Source organism: Dermochelys coriacea, chromosome 6 (genome assembly GCF_009764565.3).
Source record: "Dermochelys coriacea isolate rDerCor1 chromosome 6, rDerCor1.pri.v4, whole genome shotgun sequence".
NCBI lineage: Eukaryota > Metazoa > Chordata > Testudines > Dermochelyidae > Dermochelys > Dermochelys coriacea.
In genome coordinates this window covers 78,680,917-78,701,978 of record NC_050073.1, presented here as the reverse complement: position 1 = coordinate 78,701,978, position 21,062 = coordinate 78,680,917, and the positions used below count along the sequence as shown (strand labels likewise).

Genomic DNA, 21,062 nt, shown 5'->3' with positions numbered 1-21,062 from the left:
TCTGATGGAATAGTTTGCGCTGCAATAACAACTAAGGCACTTGTAGTCCAAATGTTACAATGTTCTCTATTTATCTGCTATTCAAATTGCTATAAAAATAAATGCAAATCCGAATGGTTCACATCACCATCACCACCACTTATATAGGCACATGTTCACACTTCACTCAGCATACTGAGGAATTGGCTTTTTTTTCTATTTTCTATACCCTATAGCCCACAAAGGTTCTTCCATTCTCTAAATGAGACAGGAATTTTGGGAAAATGTTTTAAAATAAAACTGCTCCCCTCCAAAAAGAGTGTACTGGTGTACTACAAAATTAAAGATAAGAGGCCTAATACATCAGTGGAGATACACCAGTCATGAATTTGGCCTAATATAGTTGTACTAGCAAGATTTGAGAACCTTTTCTTAATATTATCAAATAAGATAATTTATATGCTCCCTAAATTCCATAAACCCCTCTTCAAATTTACATGCAAGTCTATTAGGCTGGTTTACAATTGGAGATTTGACCCATTGCTGAAAATGATTTTCTCATGGGGTCTCTCTGACAAAGGTGAAATGGGTCTAAGGGCTAGCACAGGATCTCAGCACACTAAAACAGTACTGAAAATCATCTTCAGTTTACACCAGAGTTCCCCTAAATTGTGTAATTACATACCTTGTTAAGTAATGCATGCAACAGGTTGTCAGGTATCCATCTCTCAGCTACTAACTGTGCCAACAGAGAGAGAGAGTGTGTGTGTGTGTGTGTGAGAGAGAGAGAGAGAAAGAGAGAGAGTGTGAGTGTATGTGTAAAAATCTGATTAATCTTATCCATGCCTTAATTAGAAAATTCTTCATAGTGTGAAAATTCTGACAAAAGGCAGTTAGTATTCACAGGGATGGCACCGCCCTAAATGATTTCATGTTCAAATTTGGATAAATACATTTACAAAATATAGCCATATTGGGGCACAAGTAGCCATTTGTACATATAATTACCCAAATTGTAGGCTTAGTCTCCAACTCAAAGCACTTATGCACATAATTAAGTCCTTAAATAAGTACGTTTAAGTACATACAAAAATTTAAGTGCACAATTGTCCATGGACCTCAAGACTCCCCTTATGAAAACAGGATTCCATAAGGCAGATATTTCGTCCACCAGTCTTTGGTTTCAATTTGGGGGAACTTTCCTGGTGTTAATTTATGTTCCATGACTGCAACACAGACAGTGTACTATTTTTTTTTAAATGCTACTAGATGGACCAGAGAATTCCAGTGAGGTCGGTTCCCTAGCTTATGTGTAGATGTACATGCTTTTAAGAAGTTATAGGAAAAAACTATATATGATGCCTTTTGCTGCTTCAGTAAAGAAGTGTAAGAACAAACATGAAAAATAACAAATATGTTTCTATATTTTAGCTATATATTACTCCTTGAATAAGGCATCTAAGTAACATTATTCTGAGTAGTTGAGTGTAGGGTGGTTAAGTGTGTACAAAGACAATGCCATTCCAAATATTGCTGCTGTCATGACCGATACTCAAGATTCCCCATCAAGGGCATACTCTTGTTCCCATCGATGGCAATAGCAAAACTCCCACTGACTTCTACAGAAGCAGGATCATAGTCCATGTTTAATCCTGTAATAGTGGTAATCTTTTTCTAATGTGGCCAAAGGCACTACTGTGATGTTAACTTTCTTTGTTATTGGCAAGGTATTTAAATTTATGAAAAACAGTGAAACAAAAAAGCAAACCAAAAAATAACCCATCTCACTTCTCTGTATCCAAACATGATTATACAGTTGTTCTTTGTAACTAAGCCCTGCATCTCATTTAACAAGTTATCTTCAGAAAAAAATTGCTCCACACCAGTATTGCCTTTATAGTGCAACTGAGATTTTTATATAGAAGGTTTCTCACTGGCAACTGCCACCACTGCTGCCGGACCCCAGGACTGTGCTACTTACTCTAACTGCAATATTCATTTGTTAAATCATAACATGGTTCTGCTTTATCTTGAATGTCTGCCAAGTAGTACTACAAGGCAGTAAGAACAGGCATACAGAAAATGACAAATGGATTGGTGGTGATACTGGAAAGGATACATCTAATTCACTCTGGAAGAAAAAAGATAGGTGGGTATCAGTTTTAGTCAGATAAGGTGAATTCACATTTACCTCATGGTCATTACGCATTACACACCACTTCTCCTTTGGATGAAAAAGGAAAGGCCTGTCAGAGCACAGATATAAAATTCCAGGTCAGCTTGATTTTCTGTGGTGGTTTGTGCAGGTTCATGCTCAGTGACATCATGCTCATTAATGTGGGATCTAAGTGCTTGTGATTTATTATCCTAGCCTTTGTGACAAGTTAAGATTCTTCAGAAGAATTAGGTTTGCCAAGCAATAAAACTTTCTGAACATCTGACGCGATGCAGTGCTGTTTTACTGAGTCTTAAGAAAGACAGCCTGAGACAATAAATGAGCTTAGGGATGTGGATGCAGCTGTGCTCCTGAGTCCCAGCAAAATGCTCTATTCCAAGCAGTGGAGCTCTACGGTGTCATCTGTTCCCTCCTTGTTTCTCAGGGATTAAAATTCTGCCAGACACAGGTGGAACTTCCTGGAAGGGAGATGAAGTTGCACTGTGCTTCCTTATCCTTGTTTCAGGGTCCAATATTCTACCTTTGATTTTTATGCAAAAGTCCACTGACATAGCGAAAGGGTTGCTGTGGATTGCAGATATCATATGGCAGAAACTCGTAACTTTGGTTTATGGACCCTAAAGAAAACCATAATTCAGCCCTCTCCACTGAACGAGTTCAACATCCCCATTTAAAAAGTTTTTGTATATCACAATAATCAAACTTCAGGTGACTGATCAATTCAATTTATACTTAAGATTTTTTTTTTAAATGTCACTGGGCATCAAGAGGCACATATTCCAAACAGTGCGCCTGGTTATATTTGTGTAGCTACCATCAAAATCAAGGGGAGTCCCAGAGTCAAATCCCATAGGTAGCTTTGAAAACCTGCTTCTGATTCTGTGAATGTTTTCTCTGGTACAGCAGCATAAGGTCTGATATCTAAATTTAAGAATGGAAATTCCATGAGATAAAAAATAGCACATGCAAGAATGTTTAAAACTTGCAAATCTAAAAATATAAAGATGACAAAATGTCCCTCTAGAGCAAGACAGATTGTTATTTTCTTTCCCACTGCTTTTTTTGCTTTGTTTTTCTCTTTGTGTTATCATCACAACTTAGAGTTCTGTGAGAATTATGTAAACAATGAAGAGTCTGGTTAGGGTGACCAGATAAAAATTCGGGATGTGGAGGGGGGTGGGGGGGGCAATAGGTGCCTATATAAGAAAGTCCCCAAAATCAGGACTGTCCCTATAAAATCGGGACATCTGGTCACCCTAAGTCTGGTGGCATCTTAAAGACTAGAAGTGGGGGTTTTTTTAACCACGAAAGCTTATGCTCAAATAAATCTGTTAGTTTTTAAAGTGCCACCAGACTCCTTGTTGTTTTTGTGGATACAGACTAACATGGCTACCCCTCAGATACTAAAATCTCGGCATTAATTTAGTACAGTACAGGTTTATTCCCTTGGTTCTGGGGTTCCACCAGAGCCTCTAGCTAGAATTATAGGCCTATTATTCAGGGGCCTGCTATTTATTATATGTGTTATATGCTATTAAAAATAGAATTATGGTATGTGATTTCTCCAACCCACCCCTCTTTTTACTTCTCCAAATTTTAAAGCCCAACTGCTTTGAGTAATGCCAGGTTCTGTAGCATGATGCAATCAGTAAATTGCTAATAATTGTCAGCTTTTAGCCTATATACACATACAAAAAATGGATGTGCAACATCCATTAAATGTGGTAGATTCACAAGGTACTAGAGTATATTTGTGCTAAGGCAGACAGACTTTTGCTATGTTAATACTGCCTCTATTTTCATTCACAGCTGAAAACATTAAAACTTAGGAAAAGGCTGGCAGCAGACTTAGATCAATTAGACAAAGAAAATGCTAGTAAATTCTGCTACCCATGAGAAATCAAATTCCATTCCTGGTATGAGTGTTAAGGTTGTGACTGTAATTATAGCAATGAATTTCCAACCTCCATGTATTAGAGAACTGGGGCACACTGTAGTTGCCAATTTTGCCAATATTAGCCTGAGCATGGTTAGTTGGGAATTTTACTCCTAACCCCATTTGACCCATACTGTAAAGGCGATAATTCAGGCAAGATTATCTTCTGCGTCAACAAATTCACACATGGAGTAATTTTAAGATCAGCTCTGCTGGCCTAGGTCTGCTGTAGAAAATGTTTGCATTATTATTGGGAAATCAAAGTTATAAACCTGGGAGGGTACACTGATCTAGTATGTACAGTTATCGATGGCACACCATGGAATCGATGGACTCATGAAGGAATTGCACCCAGCCCTCTTTTGCCAGAGGAAGGATAACTTTTAGGGTATGTCTACAATGCAAAAAAAAAAAAAAAAAAAAGGGGGGGGGGGGAGCTAACTGTTAGCTAAGAGGTTAAAATAGCAGTAAAGTCATGGCAACTCAGCTTTTAACTCTATTTAGCAGCTCAAGTTCAAATCTATATGACAGCCTGAGGCTGAACTTGAGCTTCAAAGATGAGTTGCCATGTCTTTACTACTCTTAGCTAATCCATGTTAACACTTTGAGCAGGGGGTTGGACTAGATGACCTCCTGAGCTCTCTTCCAACCCTAATATTCTATGACTCTATTAACACTTTTTTGCAATGTAGACACCACCCTTACACAGAGCCTTTGACCCACTCATGCTGGGGAAAGGGTAGGATATCCAACCCAACTAAAAAACCATGCTGAAACTGTTAAAATACATCTTTATCTAAATTTGTTTCTAACATGATTTGTCCATCCTGTATGAACAGGACCAAACATTGTCAGAACCATGTAAAACAACATGTGTTTTAGTCTATAATTACACTGGGTGGCCAAACAGCAACCACATCAGAACTTGATTGCCAGACTCCGAATGTATCTATGCAATACCTTTTCTCTCAAAAATTCCCACTTCTGCATTGCTACCCATGGTAGCAATAGTGGGAGTGCCAGTATAGAGTGAAACACCAACTGCCAATCAGTGCTTTGTCCAACCCTGCTCTGAGTGGGTGGGCACATTAGTGCTTTCTCCACTTCTAGCACCACTGGAACTTATTTGTGGGTGGCAATGGTGGGAAATTTTAAGAAAAATAAATCTAATATAGAAAAGACCAGTTTAAAGGCTAGTGTAGATAGGGCCATTCAGAGTGGGAAGCATGTAGGTTCCTGAAGTACCATTTGGTGGATAAACATACAAAAAGACTGTTTCCTAACACAAATATTTTTGCATTCAATGTCTAATAGTTGATAAGCCATTTATACTTATATTATTGTATGTTACAAAATAAAGAACTTTGAAAAACTTCCTGATGCTGCCTTGTTACAGTTGACACCGTCACACCAAAATTCTCCACATTTTACATTTTTATAAACAAAGATTCCCACCCCCCTCTTTCATTTGTTGTCTCTGAACAATCTGTTCACAAAGACTTTCAAAGAAAAGAAATGTTTTACAATGGATTCCATGTCTCACTCACCACTCTGCTGAAATATCTGTCCAAAACCTCCACAAAATTATGAATTAGTTCATATACAGCCATCTCATTCTGAAATATAAATTGAAAGCAACTGAAACATTAAATTAATGGATAGAAGATATGCTACTCATTCACATTTTATTTTAACGTGAGATGCATACTTTGAAATCAAGCAGAAAATAATTAGTGAGTAGCACAAATAAGTATGCAAGCTTAGCCTCTCTTAGTACCTGTAGATACGTACATAGATCATTATTACGTACTATATCAAAGCCGAACAACCTGCTTAAGGTGTACGCCAATACAACTCTACGGCTGACCTAGAAGAAGTCATTACAGCAATGAGCAGCCACTATCCTCCTTGGCACGTGGCCATGACTATATTACAAGCTTTTGTATTCATTTTACAAACCTAGTGCTGCTGAAACAGTATGAACAGTAATGTAGAGTGGGCCCAGGCATTGTCAGGACCATGAAATACCAAAGGGTAGACTATTACATACAAAACAGTGCTAAATGCTCAAATCTGGTGTACATTAGCAATGACACCATTGCTAACACTGGTGGAACTGGAAAATGGGAACTAAACTTAGCAATGTAGACAAGACTTCCCTATAGCCAGCAAAAGATCTAAGCCATCTTTCTCCTCGCTATCCCATTCAACAGTAAAGTACAAGTATTTCCATTACTTCCACTGTTCACAATCACGTTGGTCTTCTCTGAACTGGGAAACTTGCTAAAATTTATGATTGTTGTTCACGCCGATTCAGCTCAACCAGTGGGAGGGCCGGTTTACAAAAAGAACCATCAGCTGCGGGTGTTTTAAGCGCCATGACCTATTGGCCTGCACTGAGCCAGGTTAGGTAACATATCACCTGGAGCTCTGTCTATACTTGGGGGAAAATGTTAGCAAAATAATCCTTGTGCAGACACACTCATTTAGAGAGTTCATAGGCCTGGCTACCAGAACTTCCCTGAGACCAGATTCCAGGTCTTGAATTGGCCAAAATGGCTCACAAGTGGCAAATCACCTCGTCTCCAAAAAACAAACCAAAAAAACCCCCAACCCCTCCCTCCCCACACACACATCAAAAAACTCTATTGTGAGCCAATGGAGTTTTTACTCAAGGGGCCAAATCCTGAAATTTTGCTGAGAGTTTTTTGCCTTGTGTAAGAATTCAGTACAAAATCGAGCAGGTACTTTCAAATCTGGCCATAATCTTATAACTGGGTGATTTTTGTTTAAGATGACTTGAAAGAAAAATACCAAGTTACAAGAGTTAGGGACAGATTTTGAAGTATCCTACTTGGTTTTATTGACTGTGTCTCCAGTTTGGGCAATCAAAGTTATTCAGGCCAGCACTTAAACATGTGCTTAATTCCCACAAATATTAAAGGTAAGCATGTGCTTAAGTGTTGCGCTCATCAGAAATGGACTTAAGCACATGCTTTAATTGTTTTCCTGAATCAGAACCTAAAATAATAGTAAATATCAATCACAGCACTTCTTTTGCTCACCAAGAACACTACGTCGGCCTAGCCTGTCAGAATGGCAGCTGCTTGCTTTTCTGGACCCAGTTGGCCTGGCCAGTGACATCTAGCACAATGAGCAGTTGGGACAGCACCTTAGACCAGGCATTTGGCTTGGCTGTAAAGATGCTGATATCTGTTGAAAAACCCCAACTCCATCCACCAAGTATCAGTTTGCAAGATACTATTAGTAGCAGACTCATCGGGAAACTGCACGTGACAACAGTTCAGACTGCTGAAATAGTATGAAGTCCAAAGAGACTACTTCTTTCTTTTCCTCCACACCCCTTTTTATCTGATAGAATAAAGGGTGCTTTCAGACTAACACCTTGAAATTGTGTAATAGAAATTGTGAAACTGCATTGGGGAAAGAAGATGGAATAGGAGCCTGTAGTGAGGAGGTGTGGCCTCCCTCAGTGGCGGAGGGAATGTCACTAGCAGCCTGGTGGGTGGAGCCAGGAGGACCATGCCCCGCATGTTGGAAGCGGAGGGGGGCAGGACAGGAAGAGGAAGTATAAAAGGCCATCCCAGCAGCTCAATTTTGGGGGGCGGAGTTGCTGAAGGAAATAGTTGTGTTTTCCTTGCTGCTAGAGCAGGATGCTGAGGAGAACCACGGCTTCCCTGAGACCCCTGCCACCCCTGACACTGAGGAGCTGCTACCCTTACCTGTGGTGGTATATGGCAGGGAGTCTGAGGATGACCCCTGTATGCATGTACACCTGAGGGGGAGAGTAGGAAGCAGTCCAGGGAAACTAGACAACAGTTTGGTTAAGATGTGGCCTGATATAAGGTCATTGTGTTGTAGGTGGATCCCTGCTGGCTCAGCGGCAGACCACTCCGCCACTGTTAGAGCCCTGGGCTGGGATGTGGTGGAATTGGGTAGGTCTGTGTCCCCTCTGCCACCCCACTTTCTTAGGCCAGGAGGCCTGTGCTCCTGGGACACCCTTGTGGGAGCCCCTTAGATGGTGCTTGGGGCTCCAGCTCTGCCTGACTGCAGGCCAGAGCCCTGACTGTTCACTGTCCTGCCCTGCTTGAAGGCTGAGCATATGAATACTACAGCTCTGCCTGACTCCGGGCCAGAGCCCTGATTGTTTTCTGCCCTGCCCTGCTTGAGGGCTGGGCTTATAACTTAGTACCGCTCTGTCCTGACCGCTGGCTAGAGCCCAGACTGTTTGTGGGCCCTCCCTGTTGGAAGGCCGGGGCCCAGTAAGTAATTCCTCCTAGCAGACTGGACTGCAAGGAGCCATGGCCTCCCTCATAGGCAGATGTGGAGGGACAGCCACGACTGCGTACAGAGGCATGTTCAAAAGATTAATTTAAAACCACATTTCTCTTTACATTTAGTCTGTGAAAAAATGTAATCTCTTACCTCTGTTTCATTGATTCCAACCACTATAAAAAGGGCTGCATATTGTCGGTACACCAGCTTAAAATCCTTATATTCAATGAAAGAGCACTAGATAAAAATGCAAATGGTTAAACATTAACTGCCACATTAGACATAATTTGTTACTATACACAACATGCTTATTATATATACTGTAGTTTACACACATAGGGCCCCATCTCTCATATACAGAAGTTTCATGAGTGTAACTTGTTAACTTTTAACAAAGTTACTCCTGACTTACACTGGTGTAAAGGAGAGAAGAATCAGGTCCACAAAGTACAAAGAGTTTCTCAGTCTTCACCCCACAATCTCCCTCCGGAGGTAAAGGAAATTAATAAAATATTAAGTTAGTAGATAGGGCTTTTCATCTGTGGATCTCAGAGCACTTTACATCAAGGAGAGTTTTATTCACACTTCACAGATGAAAAACCTGAGGCACACAGAGGTAAAATGATTTGCTCAAAATTACACAGCAGATCAGTTGGGCATCCCTCTTGTCTTCCCTTTTAACCTCTCCAAACAAAAACATTTTAGAAGATGACAGGGAGAAAATCATTGTCAGGTAGAAAATTATACCTATATTATAGATGATCTGATGGCAATGGATTTCCATTTCTTGCTATCTATCCTTAGACTTGTGGGGGGAAAAACCAGAAAACAAACATCTATTTCATAATCTATGTTGTTATGGCATGAGTCACCAGATGATGCTGTTAGACATAGTGTCACAAGATCCTTTTTCTCCAAATGTGAGCACTGTTAAAGCTTTAAAAAAAAAAAAAAAAAGGCTGTATTGTTGTTAGTTTTCGGATTATTTTAGGGGAGCTGTTGCAAACAGCAGCAGAGTTTGCTCTCAACCTTAATCTCTCTAATTAGAGTTTATTATTGAGGCAAAATTACTTCCTGGGAACTGGGAAATGGTGTCTTTGCTGAGATTCTGGAAAGAAGGGATTTCCTGTGTTCTGTCTGGCCACTTCTGTCCTAGGACTAGTGTACAGAGTGTAAAATAAACAAGCTGTAGTAAAAATATACCCACATTCCATGTAATTGATTTCTCCCCCAGTGGGAAACTGACCTGCAAGGACCTGACATCTGTGCAGTATTGTCAAATCTTGCAATTTTATTGAGTATTGAAATATTTGGTGTTTTTCTTAAAGATCCAACTCCTGGAGCCATGTAATTAGATGAGTATCCCAGTTTTCATTAAAAAAATTAAAAGATATGTTTATAATCTTTGTGGCTGCAGATGCAAGTCTGAAAACATGAAACTCAAATGCTCAAAAACCAGAAGGGAAATAAGACCAAAAGTTTGTCTTCAAAATCATGAGATTTTAAAAAACTATCTTATGATTTTAAGGGTCTGACTCATGATTTTTGAATCCTTAGGGCTGGCGTGACTGCATCCATTACTGCTTGGCAGAGCTGTGATAGTTTATATCTATTATATAAAGGTCAATGTGCAAGGTCCAGTAAAAATAACTAGGAAAAGGAGAAAAATATATTCCTCTTCTCCTTTGCCCTGGAATTTCCAGCCTCCCTAGGAAGAGGTGGAATCCTCTGTAAGAAAATCAGGTTTCCAATCTGAAAAACACTTGCCTATGCAGTATACAGTAACCAATTACTTTTAATCTCAGCACAGATACAAATAGAATAAGGACATACAATGGATATGTACGGATCTTCTGTTAATAATTTACACTTAACTTTTTTTTGTCAGAAAAGAAGTTAGACAACTTCTAACACAGGAGAAATAAATAACTCTCTATTAGTGTCTTAAAACTAATACATGCTATCCTGTTCACTTTGCCACCAGCTGGTTGGCACTTATTTTCAACCTTGTATATTATACCCCAAAACACGTGAAATGTTGCTTCTGAGGCAATAGAACATCCGTGGGAAAGGAAAATTCATAAATCCCAAACAGCCATAGTCTGTTATCTTACGCACATTGAATAGTACTGTTTTATGCAATTAGTCCCACTAAAATCAACAATAACATTCTCCCTGACCATCAGGCGTAATAACTTTGCTCCTTCAATTCACCTTCCCTTAAAAGTTGGGCGAAGAGAAGAATACCCTAAAGACAATGCACTTGACCAAATAGGGAAGTGAATTCCAGAGGTGAACACCAGTCTCTGGCAAGGCACTGGGTCTAGCCCATTTCCAGTTTAACTAGGGGTACTAGTAGGTTAAAGCACTTCAGCTGATCTCAGTTACTGCAATATCATATGATGAGAGACATGGACTGTGAGGTAACCAGGGCTATATGAGTGAAATCTGAACTCTACTGAAGTCAATGGCAAAACTCCCATTGCTTCAATAGGGCCAGGATTCCATCCAGACTATTTAGTGCTTTACACATCAGAACTAACACCTTGACTTGTACCCAAAAAAACAATAGAGAGCTAGTGCAGGATGCAGAGAACACGTGCAAGGATCTCCCTGAGAGAAGCACCACTGAGGTGAGCGGGCAGACAGATTCTACACTAGTTGAAGCCTTTGAATGTTCTTCACATGCAGCAGAATATAAAATGTATAGGAATAAACCAATCAGAGCTAACAAAGGTACAGGTACCTGTGTCACTATCATGTATTGATACATGGTTAGGAATATTGGCTCATACATGAGTTGATGAGCCCTCTAAACTTCATTTCAAGTATCATATCCTTGTAGAGCATGTCTAGAATTCTCTAAAATCTGTGTAAAAAGAGGGACTTTTGTATCAGGTAAAATAGAAGATATTAAAAAAAAAATCCCTCAAAGTAATTCAAGTTCTATAAGAAAAAACAATTGTGTTTTCACTCATCAACTCTGGAGTTGGATAACTTGGAAACCATATACCAAATCAGGACAGAATTCCTTAGTAATTCATCTAGAATATGGCACATTATCTGACCTTGAGGAAGGCTGCATGGACAAAATATTGGCAATTTCAGGAATACAGAGCAGTGTTAGCATTAAAGAGAAGCACAAGTTTTGTTAGCAATAGCATACATATGTCAATTTCTATAGCATGTTTGGGGGAAAAATGGGTTTTCTTGAGAGAATCTGCACTACATTTATAATAGACCAATCGTAGTGAAAAAGAAAATAGATTTATATATGAACTTTCATGTCAAGAAATACCTTGGCAGCAAAATCTAACACAAAATATTATAATATTTCTTGAGTGTAGTTCACTGTGTAATATTCTTTTCTTGGTTCCATTTGAAATAAAATGGCTACATCAAAAGAAAAAAAAACAAAAAACATACTTGCTCTTTTGAACGGGAAAGGCAATTTTTGATTACTTCAGCTTCCAGCATTGTCCGCTTATGAATTTCCACATGTTCATAATACCTGGAGAGTCTTGTTTGACCTTGTTTGTTCACCATGAGAAAAAACTTTATCATTTTTCTGTTTGGCTCAGGAATACAGGAGGTAGCTAAGCAGGAACTGTATTTCTGAAGAAAAGAACAACAAAAAATACATGGGAGTTATAAAACACTTTGAAGAAGCATGTAGTTGGTATTGAATTTTGTATTCACTGGGTCTGATGTCAGTGTACAACTGATGTAAGCAAGAAGAAAATCAAGCCCACTGTCTTTCCTAATACTGTTGGTGTTTTTAATTTGAACTCACAATTGTATGAAAGTGCAGACCAAGCAGAAGCCCGACCAAGAATCTTCTTCTGTGCAATAACACCAAAGATAGCAACCTAGATATTTTCAGATTCTTGATGTAAGAGCAAGTATCGTTTTACTAGTAAGGAAGAGACTTCAAATGGGATAACATAACTTAGTGTGAGAATTAGTATGTTAATATCGGTGTTAAACTTGTTGAGCATGGTGTAGAATTAGTCTGAGTTTAGTATTTGTGCAGTTAGCTGATATGCTGTGCCTTCTCTCCAACCAAATTTCCTTGTAAACGCTTAGTAAACACTACTTACTTCAGGATATTCTCTCTTAAAAGCATTAACCATATACATAGGTGCTATTCCACACTGGCAGAAATCAGCATATGAACGTTAAATGATTTTAATTCCATTAGAAACTGTAAATGTAGGGCAGTATTTTCCTCTCCAGTATGCACAATGCGTTTCAGGGGTCGAATTCTGGCTAGTAATTATGTCTATGTGTTTGCAGGAACAACCTTGGGTCACAGGAAAGCACAGAACAGATTGTTCTCCTGATCCTGGACTTCTCTAAACCTATAAAAAAAGATTGTAGATATTGAGAAGGGAGAGCCTACGTGACAGGGGTGTAGCTACCTTTCACCTCATTGGCCCAGTGGTCTGGTAGTGCAGTGCTTCCCAAACATTTTACTAAGACAACCTACCAACTGCATTTTGTCTGTTTTTATGATTTGCCATTACGTATATGCACCAGTCTCCCCCGACTATCACAATCCTAATCCTGGCTTGGCCCTGGTGGGGGTGGTTGGAGAGTGAGTCTGCCCTGTACTCACCCCACAGTGCGGGCTCCTGTCCTGCATGGCTGGGCCCTGCTCTAAGCATTGTATCCTGGTACATGGGGTTGAAGTCCCGTTCAGGTCAGGTCCAGCCGCCCCTCCATCATGACAGAGGGGCAGCTGAACCAAACCTAAGTGAATGGCTTTGCGCTGAGCAACATGTGCGCCAGTTCGCAATGCCGGAATGGGGAGCTGGGCTCAGACCTGTGGGACAGCAGCCGCCACTGTAGGGTAACCTTGCTCTAACAACCCTACTCCTTCCTCTTTGCCCTCCTCTGCAAGGGCCTCAACTCTGCACTGGGCCGGGACAAGTATGTTTGCAAAGGCTGGGGCCCAGATATGGATTAATCTGGTCCTAGCCATTGCAGTCCATCTAGAAACTTCCTGTTACCCACTGCTGGGTTGGGACCCACACTACCATAATGGTTCTCAAATAGTATCTTTTAAAACGTGCACACATGAAGATTACTCTTGTGGATTAATCTCCAGGGATGTTTGCGCAGTTGGCCAGAGCATATTCACATATTTACCTTACTTTTTTAGTTTCAATATATATCTGCTTAAGTGGAAGTTTAGTGCTAGAAATTGGCCCCATATACACAGTGCAAATGTCTAAAGCATATTCTGCTCTCATTCCCCTAGCACAACTTCCATTTTTCCATGCAAATGTGAGTGCAAAATATACAACAGAGACCCATTTTAGCAATAATAAATAGTTGATTTCCCATTAAGAGTTCTGTGGATGGCAGTGGACAATTTCCCCTTGAAAACAAGGCTACTTGCACATTTTTCAGCGAGCATCCTAACTAATATGGATACTTTGAATCAGCAATTCGCACAGTCAGTATCCTACCAATATATAAGATTAATGCAGAATATGCTGGCTCAGAGACACAAAGTAGGCCTGCTCATTCTCTCTTAACTTGGTGACTTAATATCTAGCAGTTTCAGTGGAACCATTGTCAATGAAGGGTGACCAAACCACAGAATATGAAAATGTGATATATGACTGTCCGTTCTTTAATAACTTGTCAGCCTCCTGGGACTAGGGGTCCTAGTACACAATTCTCCATATTGATCTGAGTATTAGGACCTACTGAGACCTGTATTTTCCAGTCTATATCCTGTATTTTCCAGTCAGTATACTAAGTGTGGCTCCTAGGGTATGTTTACACTGGAGCTGGGAGCATGCCTTCCACCCTAGATACACAGACAGCTCCTCTTGAGCTAGCATGCTAAAAATAGCAGTGTGGTTGTTGTGGCACAGGTGATCGCTTGGACTAGCCACCAGAGTCCAAGCCTGTCTGACCCCCTGGGTCTGAGCTCGAGTGATCAGCCCGAGCCATCGCTTTTTCAGCAACATCCATACTATTTTTAGCATGCTAGCTTGAGTGGAGCTAGCATGAGTCTGTCTACATGGGCTGGAAGTATAGATATACCGTTAGGCTCCTGATGATATGTCTGTGGATCGTAGATGGTCAACGTTTGGTTTAACAAACTTGGGTTAAATAAATGTTAACACTAAATGCCACTGAAATGCAGTTTGGAGTATAGTATATATTCTACACACAATACCTAATGAAAAATTCTATTGAAAGAGGTTGACTATATATGCAAAAGCTGCCTTTTAAACTTAAAGAACTTCCATCATATATATTTCAAATAAAATACAAAAAGTTTTTCCAAGTTGCAGACTAGTAGCCTGCAAAATATAATTTTTAAAAATGAAAGGGTTTAAGTTAGAACTTTTTTTTTTTTAAAAAATACCAGAAACCAGCCGCAGTAATGTTTTCCATCTGTCTTTCTCTAGCAGTTTGGACTTACTGGCCTGTATGCTCCTGTGGTTCGTGTGTTAAAAGTGCAGCAACTTGCTGCAAAAGCTGTCTCGAAATTCTAACCCACAATCATGCTGCCTACCTGGTGCTTTACTAAGCTGTAACATCAAAAAATGGTTCCATAAGATCGGCAAATTCCAGCAAGGAGATGTGGCCTAAGGAAAAGTCAGAGAGAAGTCGGGGGAAAACCCCAATACAACACATGCTACCCTGGAAAAACAACGTACATTAATACAGAAAGTTGAAAGGGAAGCAATTCAGAAAACAGAATAAATCAGAACAACTCTAAGCAGCATTAACATGCCGTCAACAAACATCCACACAATACAACCATTTCAATAGATATTTCAGCATACTTTGACCATTTGCAAATGCTGAAGATGAGCAGGTGCTATCTCAGACAGCAAAGAACTTGGAAACAATTAGCTGAACACTTCCATTCATTATAGCTACTCCCGCAGATGCTGCCATATGTGTAATAGTGCAGGGCTCTCCATCTTCTCAAATATTTCATCCCCATTTTTTGCATCTCTTCAGTAGGTGTTTCCGGCAATAAACATTTTTTTTCTTCATGACTAAGTAGCGTTTTATGTATTAACCCATAGCTATTTTTGTAGTACATTTTTGTGGATCTCAGTCCTTTCTGAGCCTTTTTACTACAGAGGGGAGCATACAGCCCATAGAAATTAAACATGGAAGTAGGTTCTTAGATTGAGTTCTCTAGAGCAGCGGTGGCCAACCTGTGGCTCTGGAGCCACATGCGGCTCTTCAGAACTTAATACGGGGCTCCTTGCATTGGCACCAACTCCAGGGCTGGAGCTACAGGTGCCAACTTTCCAATGTGCCTGAGGCTGTTGGTGGATGGTAGGCGCTGGGAGCAAGGTGGGGGAGCTGATGGGAGGCTGCTGACGTATTACTGTGGCTCTTTGGCAATGTACATTGTTAAATTCTGGCTTCTTCTCAGGTTCAGGTTGGCCACCTCTGCTCTAGAGCAAAGGCCATCTATGTTGCTTGGACAATGGGGCCTTGATTGGGTTCTTTAGGTGCTGCGCTAGAAATAATAATAATCTTGTTCATGCTGCTACCAATGCAAGATTGTTCCCAATAGTATACAGTTTTTCTTTTTGTCCAGTCCTGTTTTAAGTTTCAAGTGCCAGTACTCACAGCATTACTTTCATTTGAACACTATTCCACAGTCTAATAGAACTAATTATACACACAGTAGATCAAATTAAATTAAGCTGATGGTTACCACCAGCTTTTTGATCACATATTTAAAAAATGGGCTTCTTGATTAAACATTTGCTTGCCAAATTTGAGCCAAGAGGGGAATATTAACACATACAGGGTCCTGGCCTCTGAAAGACATAAGCTGAGATTCTGTTCTGTGCCTCCCACTCCTGATGTCAGGAATTGCAAGGGGGTCTACAAAGGGCCATATAGTTAGGCAGAGTGGCCTCCCATTGAGCTGGGAGGAGTCACTCTGTGATTTCTGTGGGTGAAGCTAGGCCAGGCTTGCCCCTCCCGCCAGAAGCCAATGGGTGGGACAGGAGGTATAAAAGGCAGAGTCTCTAACCTCTAACCCAATTCAGTCTGAGCCAGGGACAGGAACAGATGTCTCCAGGCTGCTGCAGCTCCCCGGAGCTGAACCCGTGCAGCACCACGCCCTGCCCTTGGAGACTGACCCAAGTGAAGAGCTGCCAAGTCTACCACTTGCCACCTATCCTGACGAGATGGAGGATGTCTGTAGAGTGCAGGTACTCAGCAAGGGGATCACAGGAAGTAACCCAGGGGAACTAGACTTTTTAGTCTTATTGGGTTGTTGCCCGAATCTGTGTCAGCATGTTTTTGTTGGCTACCTGCTGACCCACTGGTGGAACACTCTGCCACTGTTAGGGCCCTGGGCTGGGACTGGTGGAGTAGGGTGGGCCTGGGTCCTCTACCCCCCATGCTGCTAACCCCACCGTTGGGGTGGCAGCCTCCCCACTTAGGCCAAGAAGCCTGTGTCAGTTGGCTGCTCTCCCTGAGGGCCTGAGCCTTAAAACTCTTGGTTGGGCCTGCCCTGCCTAAAAGCCTAATCCTGATGGTGGTGGCTCCAGAAGGTAATGAGGCAGAGTGGCATACCACTGAGCTGGAGGAGGAGGGACCGTCACTAATCCACTACAGGCCACTTACATCTGACCTCCATGTTGCCTATAGCAGGAGGGAGAAACTCTACCCTAGATGGCTAAGGGGCTTTTACAGGTCCTGTTTGCATTGCAGAGGCAGGCTCTGTAGCCAGACAATACCTTCCACAGTGTATAACTGAAATGCTGATTAAGCCACGCCTATAACACTGCTGCTGTGTGTTTGTTATTTTTTTCAGATTACACCAGAAATTCCCTGGAATACAGTATTTGAAGTTGCCCATAGATACATCAGTTATTCTGATGAGGCCTCAGCAGGAACCTCTGTCAATCTTAGAGACAATACTGATTACAAATTTAGGTACCGGTTATGCAACCATTACTCACTCTGAGTAGTGCTCACTTGTGAATAATCCCATTTAAATCTATGACTACATGCATAGTGCTACTCATTGTGAGTAAAGATTGCAAAACTGGATCATGATTTCAGTACTTCGATATTGACTGAGACCATGTGACAATCACTATCCTTATCCTTGTTAATCCAAAATAAAAATGGAAAATGACTATAGTCCACAGAAAAGCACAATGTTACTGGTACTGTGAATCTATCAGTATGTATAGTACTTTATGTGGTTCCCATCATCATAGTATCTAGCTACCCCTCAAACATTAATTAATTCACCACATCCCTATGTAAAGTATTAACTCCTTTTTATAGACTGGGAGCTGAATCCGGACAGATTAAGTAATTTGCCCAAAAAATCACAGAACTCTGTGGTAAAGTTTGGAATTGAAGCCCGCTTCCCAGCCCACTGCCTTGACCACAAGGCTGTATGTGAACATTTACATATAATGCAAGCAATAGTATGTATGTGAAATAATGACAGGCAGAAAAGGGAGATTAGAATTTTTTTATGATGATTAAGTTGTTCTCAGTGAAGGAATGGGTGGTTTTGGCACTGATGGATGGGTGTATCTTTATGTCCTTGGTCTTCTCACTCACTGTTAGGAAAGGAAGTCTCTAGCTAGCCCGTTCAGCACAGCTTAGCATACAAAGAGATTAGTCACAATAATAGCTAAACATATCAAATAAATTTAAAGCAAAGGGTAATAAACATGTGGCACAGTTTACACCACATATGCAATAACTCTGAGGATATAGACTTTACCTATGATGATATATGTAACCTAAATTATTTCTTGACAGCAAAGCCACTTACAAGTATTAAGGTCACCCATATCTCAGGAAGGTAATTTCATTATCCTCAATGTAGCCTGAGTAATTCCTTAGACATTGCAGTTTAGGTTTCGATATGAAATTTATCTTCACTAGTTAGTGTTTGGGGGATGACGTCATAAAATCTGGAGCAAGAAATCATCCCCTAGAAGTGAAGATTAATGACCTATTTACAGCTAAGTAAATATATATGCAATATTTATAACCTCAGAAGTATGCATTTGCCATTCACAAGGTTGATATACAAAGTACCGAAATAAATAGTTGAAGGAGTTGAAAGGATTTAAAAATATTATTTTCAATGTTGTTGATCATCAGACAAACATTTTAATTATTATAAGATGCACTAGGTACATTTCTAATCTTTAAAATAGCATCATGTGACCTAAATAGTTTTTAAATAGGTACTGGAAAAATCATGTAACAAAAACCATAGAAGTCAGGAAATTAGACTTGTGCACATGCATAAATGCAATATAAATTCAACAAATCAACTTGCCAACACAGCACACATGACTTATTTCAGAAAAGTATCCAGGGCATAGTTACATCACTTCAAAAAAGAAAAGACAACAACAAATGTTTAATGACTGAATTCTTGAGCAAGAGCTGTATAAATATTGTCCTTGGATAGAAATATCACCTTAATTGAGAAATAAAACCAGAGACCACAGGCTTCACAATCTCACTACCTTTAGTATGCTCTGAGCAATACACAGCCATAGCTTCCCAAACAAGATAACTTTACACTGGAGTATGGGGGAGAAGGGGAATATGCAAGAGCATGTCATTTCACTCCACCCCAATTGACAAGGCTGTGAGTTCCACCACTTAAATTTGTGGATGTCCCTCAGATATTGCAAATTTCAAGGGATTCATGTGGTGTCCTCCTGCCTTGCACTGCCTCCCACATTTCCCCTGGACAGCATGGCTCTTACAGTAGCTATGCTGTAAAGCTCTCCCCTAATTGGTAGTGACTTGTGGAGTACCCTGAATGAAAAAGAAGTCAATAGTGTAGAGGAAGCAGTGTAAATTACTGCAGGATTTCATTGGTGGTGATGACAAACTGGTGAAAACCTGCCAATCTTTCCATCCCTTCTAAACACGGCAGAGCCTGTTTATGTTGGGGTGACAGGCCTCTTTTGTTTATCCACCATGTTAGAATCCTAAATAAAGCAGCTGAAGTTCAGTGCTAAATGACTGTGACAGATGCAGCTTCTCAACTCCATTTGGCCTTGTAGGAACGATCTCTTTGGGCAAAAGGAATTAGGACAGAGGAAGGCCTAGATGGATACTCTAGGGACATCCAAGCCAAGGAAAGAAGTTAAGGTTGAAGTTTTTTGTTTTCTGAGTTACCAACAAAGCAATATAAAACATGCACGTGCAGCTATAGATGTATAATGTTACTGCACGTGTGGATCCTATTGCAGGCAGGCCTTAGTCCTAACAGTGCCTTCATTAATCTGACCTCTTATATAGATAATACTTGTGTCAAGAAGCAGATCTTAAAGATACTGTATCTTTACATGGCTAAAATATTTTTTTTTAATGTCTTGGACTATTTTACATGTGAATATTTTGGATCATATATTTATATATATTTTTTAATCCTTATCAATTTTCTAATGTAGAATCATACTGATAGAATAAAAGTTAATCATAGCTTTAGTAAAAGTTCAACCTTTAGAGGAATTTGAACCTATTCTTTTAAAATCTGAAGCAGATTATCCACTTCACTACATAGTATTTGATTAACATCTGTAGGAATGTACAAGTATTATTTTGGTTACCAAAGAACTCATTTTTTCTACCAGCCTTGAAGCTGGTATCCAAAATGACGCCCACAAGTTTTGCATATGCAGATAATGTGCACATACAGATACTTCTGCACACACAAACTGGAGATAACACTCTACCTGATTTATATGTACAAATGCAGAGCTTTGTTGAGAACATACAAGCATACTTTAGGAATCTGGTTTTGAAAATGATGCCAAAGTTGAGTATCAATACCAAGTAGTTTAATTTAAAAATGCTTCTTTAAACAAAACTGACAAGTTCACTCATGAAAAGTGAAAACCACGTGCATGCAACATTTCTGGAAAAATCAGATTTTAATTCACTGTTTTGCTTCTATAAAACAAAAGTTAGAAAAAGAATCTTTCTTTCTTAGCTACAAATGTAGGATGTTACAGTGATCTGTGAAATGGTGTATGTAAAAAAAAAAAAATTCCATCTCTATATTGTTGGGGCAAAATTCCTAATTCTCTCTCCCATCTCCAAGCTACTTACGTAGGTGATTGCATTTCTTACAATGTGATCCTTACTACTCATATATATGTTCTTTGTATGCATTTTTATTATGAATAATAATGTTTTTGGCTTGGCTTAAGTTAATTCTGTGACTCAGTAATAAGATAATTTTATATATGGGGAATTAGATACCTCAAGAGATGAGTAATGATATGCAGAGCCTTCCATTTCTATATCACTAGTTCAAATCTAGCTCGTTTCAGTCATAAAGATGACATAACCACCTGAGATCTGTTTGATGGCCCACGCAGTCTCAGTTCAGTTTCCACTGGACAACTGTTTACATCACAAAAACCATCATTGCAACTGGTACTTTAATTCATAAAAATGCCTCTCATAACAGAACTGGCCTTCTTAAAAAATGGGCCTATTTTATGAACAAGATCTCTCTCTAATCCAGAAAGAATCACATTGTACAAAACACAATCACATACATAAGTAGGGGACTGTTAAACAGCTTTAATGGTTTCTGATAGCAGTACCTGGAGTGCTTTGGAAACTCAGAAACCTAAGTAAATAGGATACACCCACTATGATCAA

The 21,062-nt window shown here is 39.9% G+C and overlaps 1 protein-coding gene across 7 annotated transcripts in view; it reads right to left on the bottom strand.

The window, feature by feature from the left end:
- The window catches only part of AP4S1 (adaptor related protein complex 4 subunit sigma 1), a 41,733-nt gene that overhangs the window by 11,763 nt on the left and 8,908 nt on the right, over nucleotides 1-21,062 (bottom strand). For 2 of the 7 annotated variants that reach the window (XM_043516536.1, XM_043516535.1), the window contains exons 2-6: nucleotides 14,926-14,998; nucleotides 11,814-12,002; nucleotides 8,538-8,624; nucleotides 5,639-5,707; nucleotides 2,099-2,203 (exon numbers count right to left, since the gene is read on the bottom strand). In XM_043516536.1, coding sequence (XP_043372471.1) covers nucleotides 2,099-2,203; nucleotides 5,639-5,707; nucleotides 8,538-8,624; nucleotides 11,814-11,951 — 399 coding nt within the window. In that variant the 5' untranslated portion in view covers nucleotides 11,952-12,002; nucleotides 14,926-14,998. The remainder of the gene's footprint in view (nucleotides 1-2,098; nucleotides 2,204-5,638; nucleotides 5,708-8,537; nucleotides 8,625-11,813; nucleotides 12,003-14,925; nucleotides 14,999-21,062) is intronic. The other 5 variants (XM_043516538.1, XM_043516537.1, XM_043516539.1 and 2 more) reach the window with 4 other exon arrangements.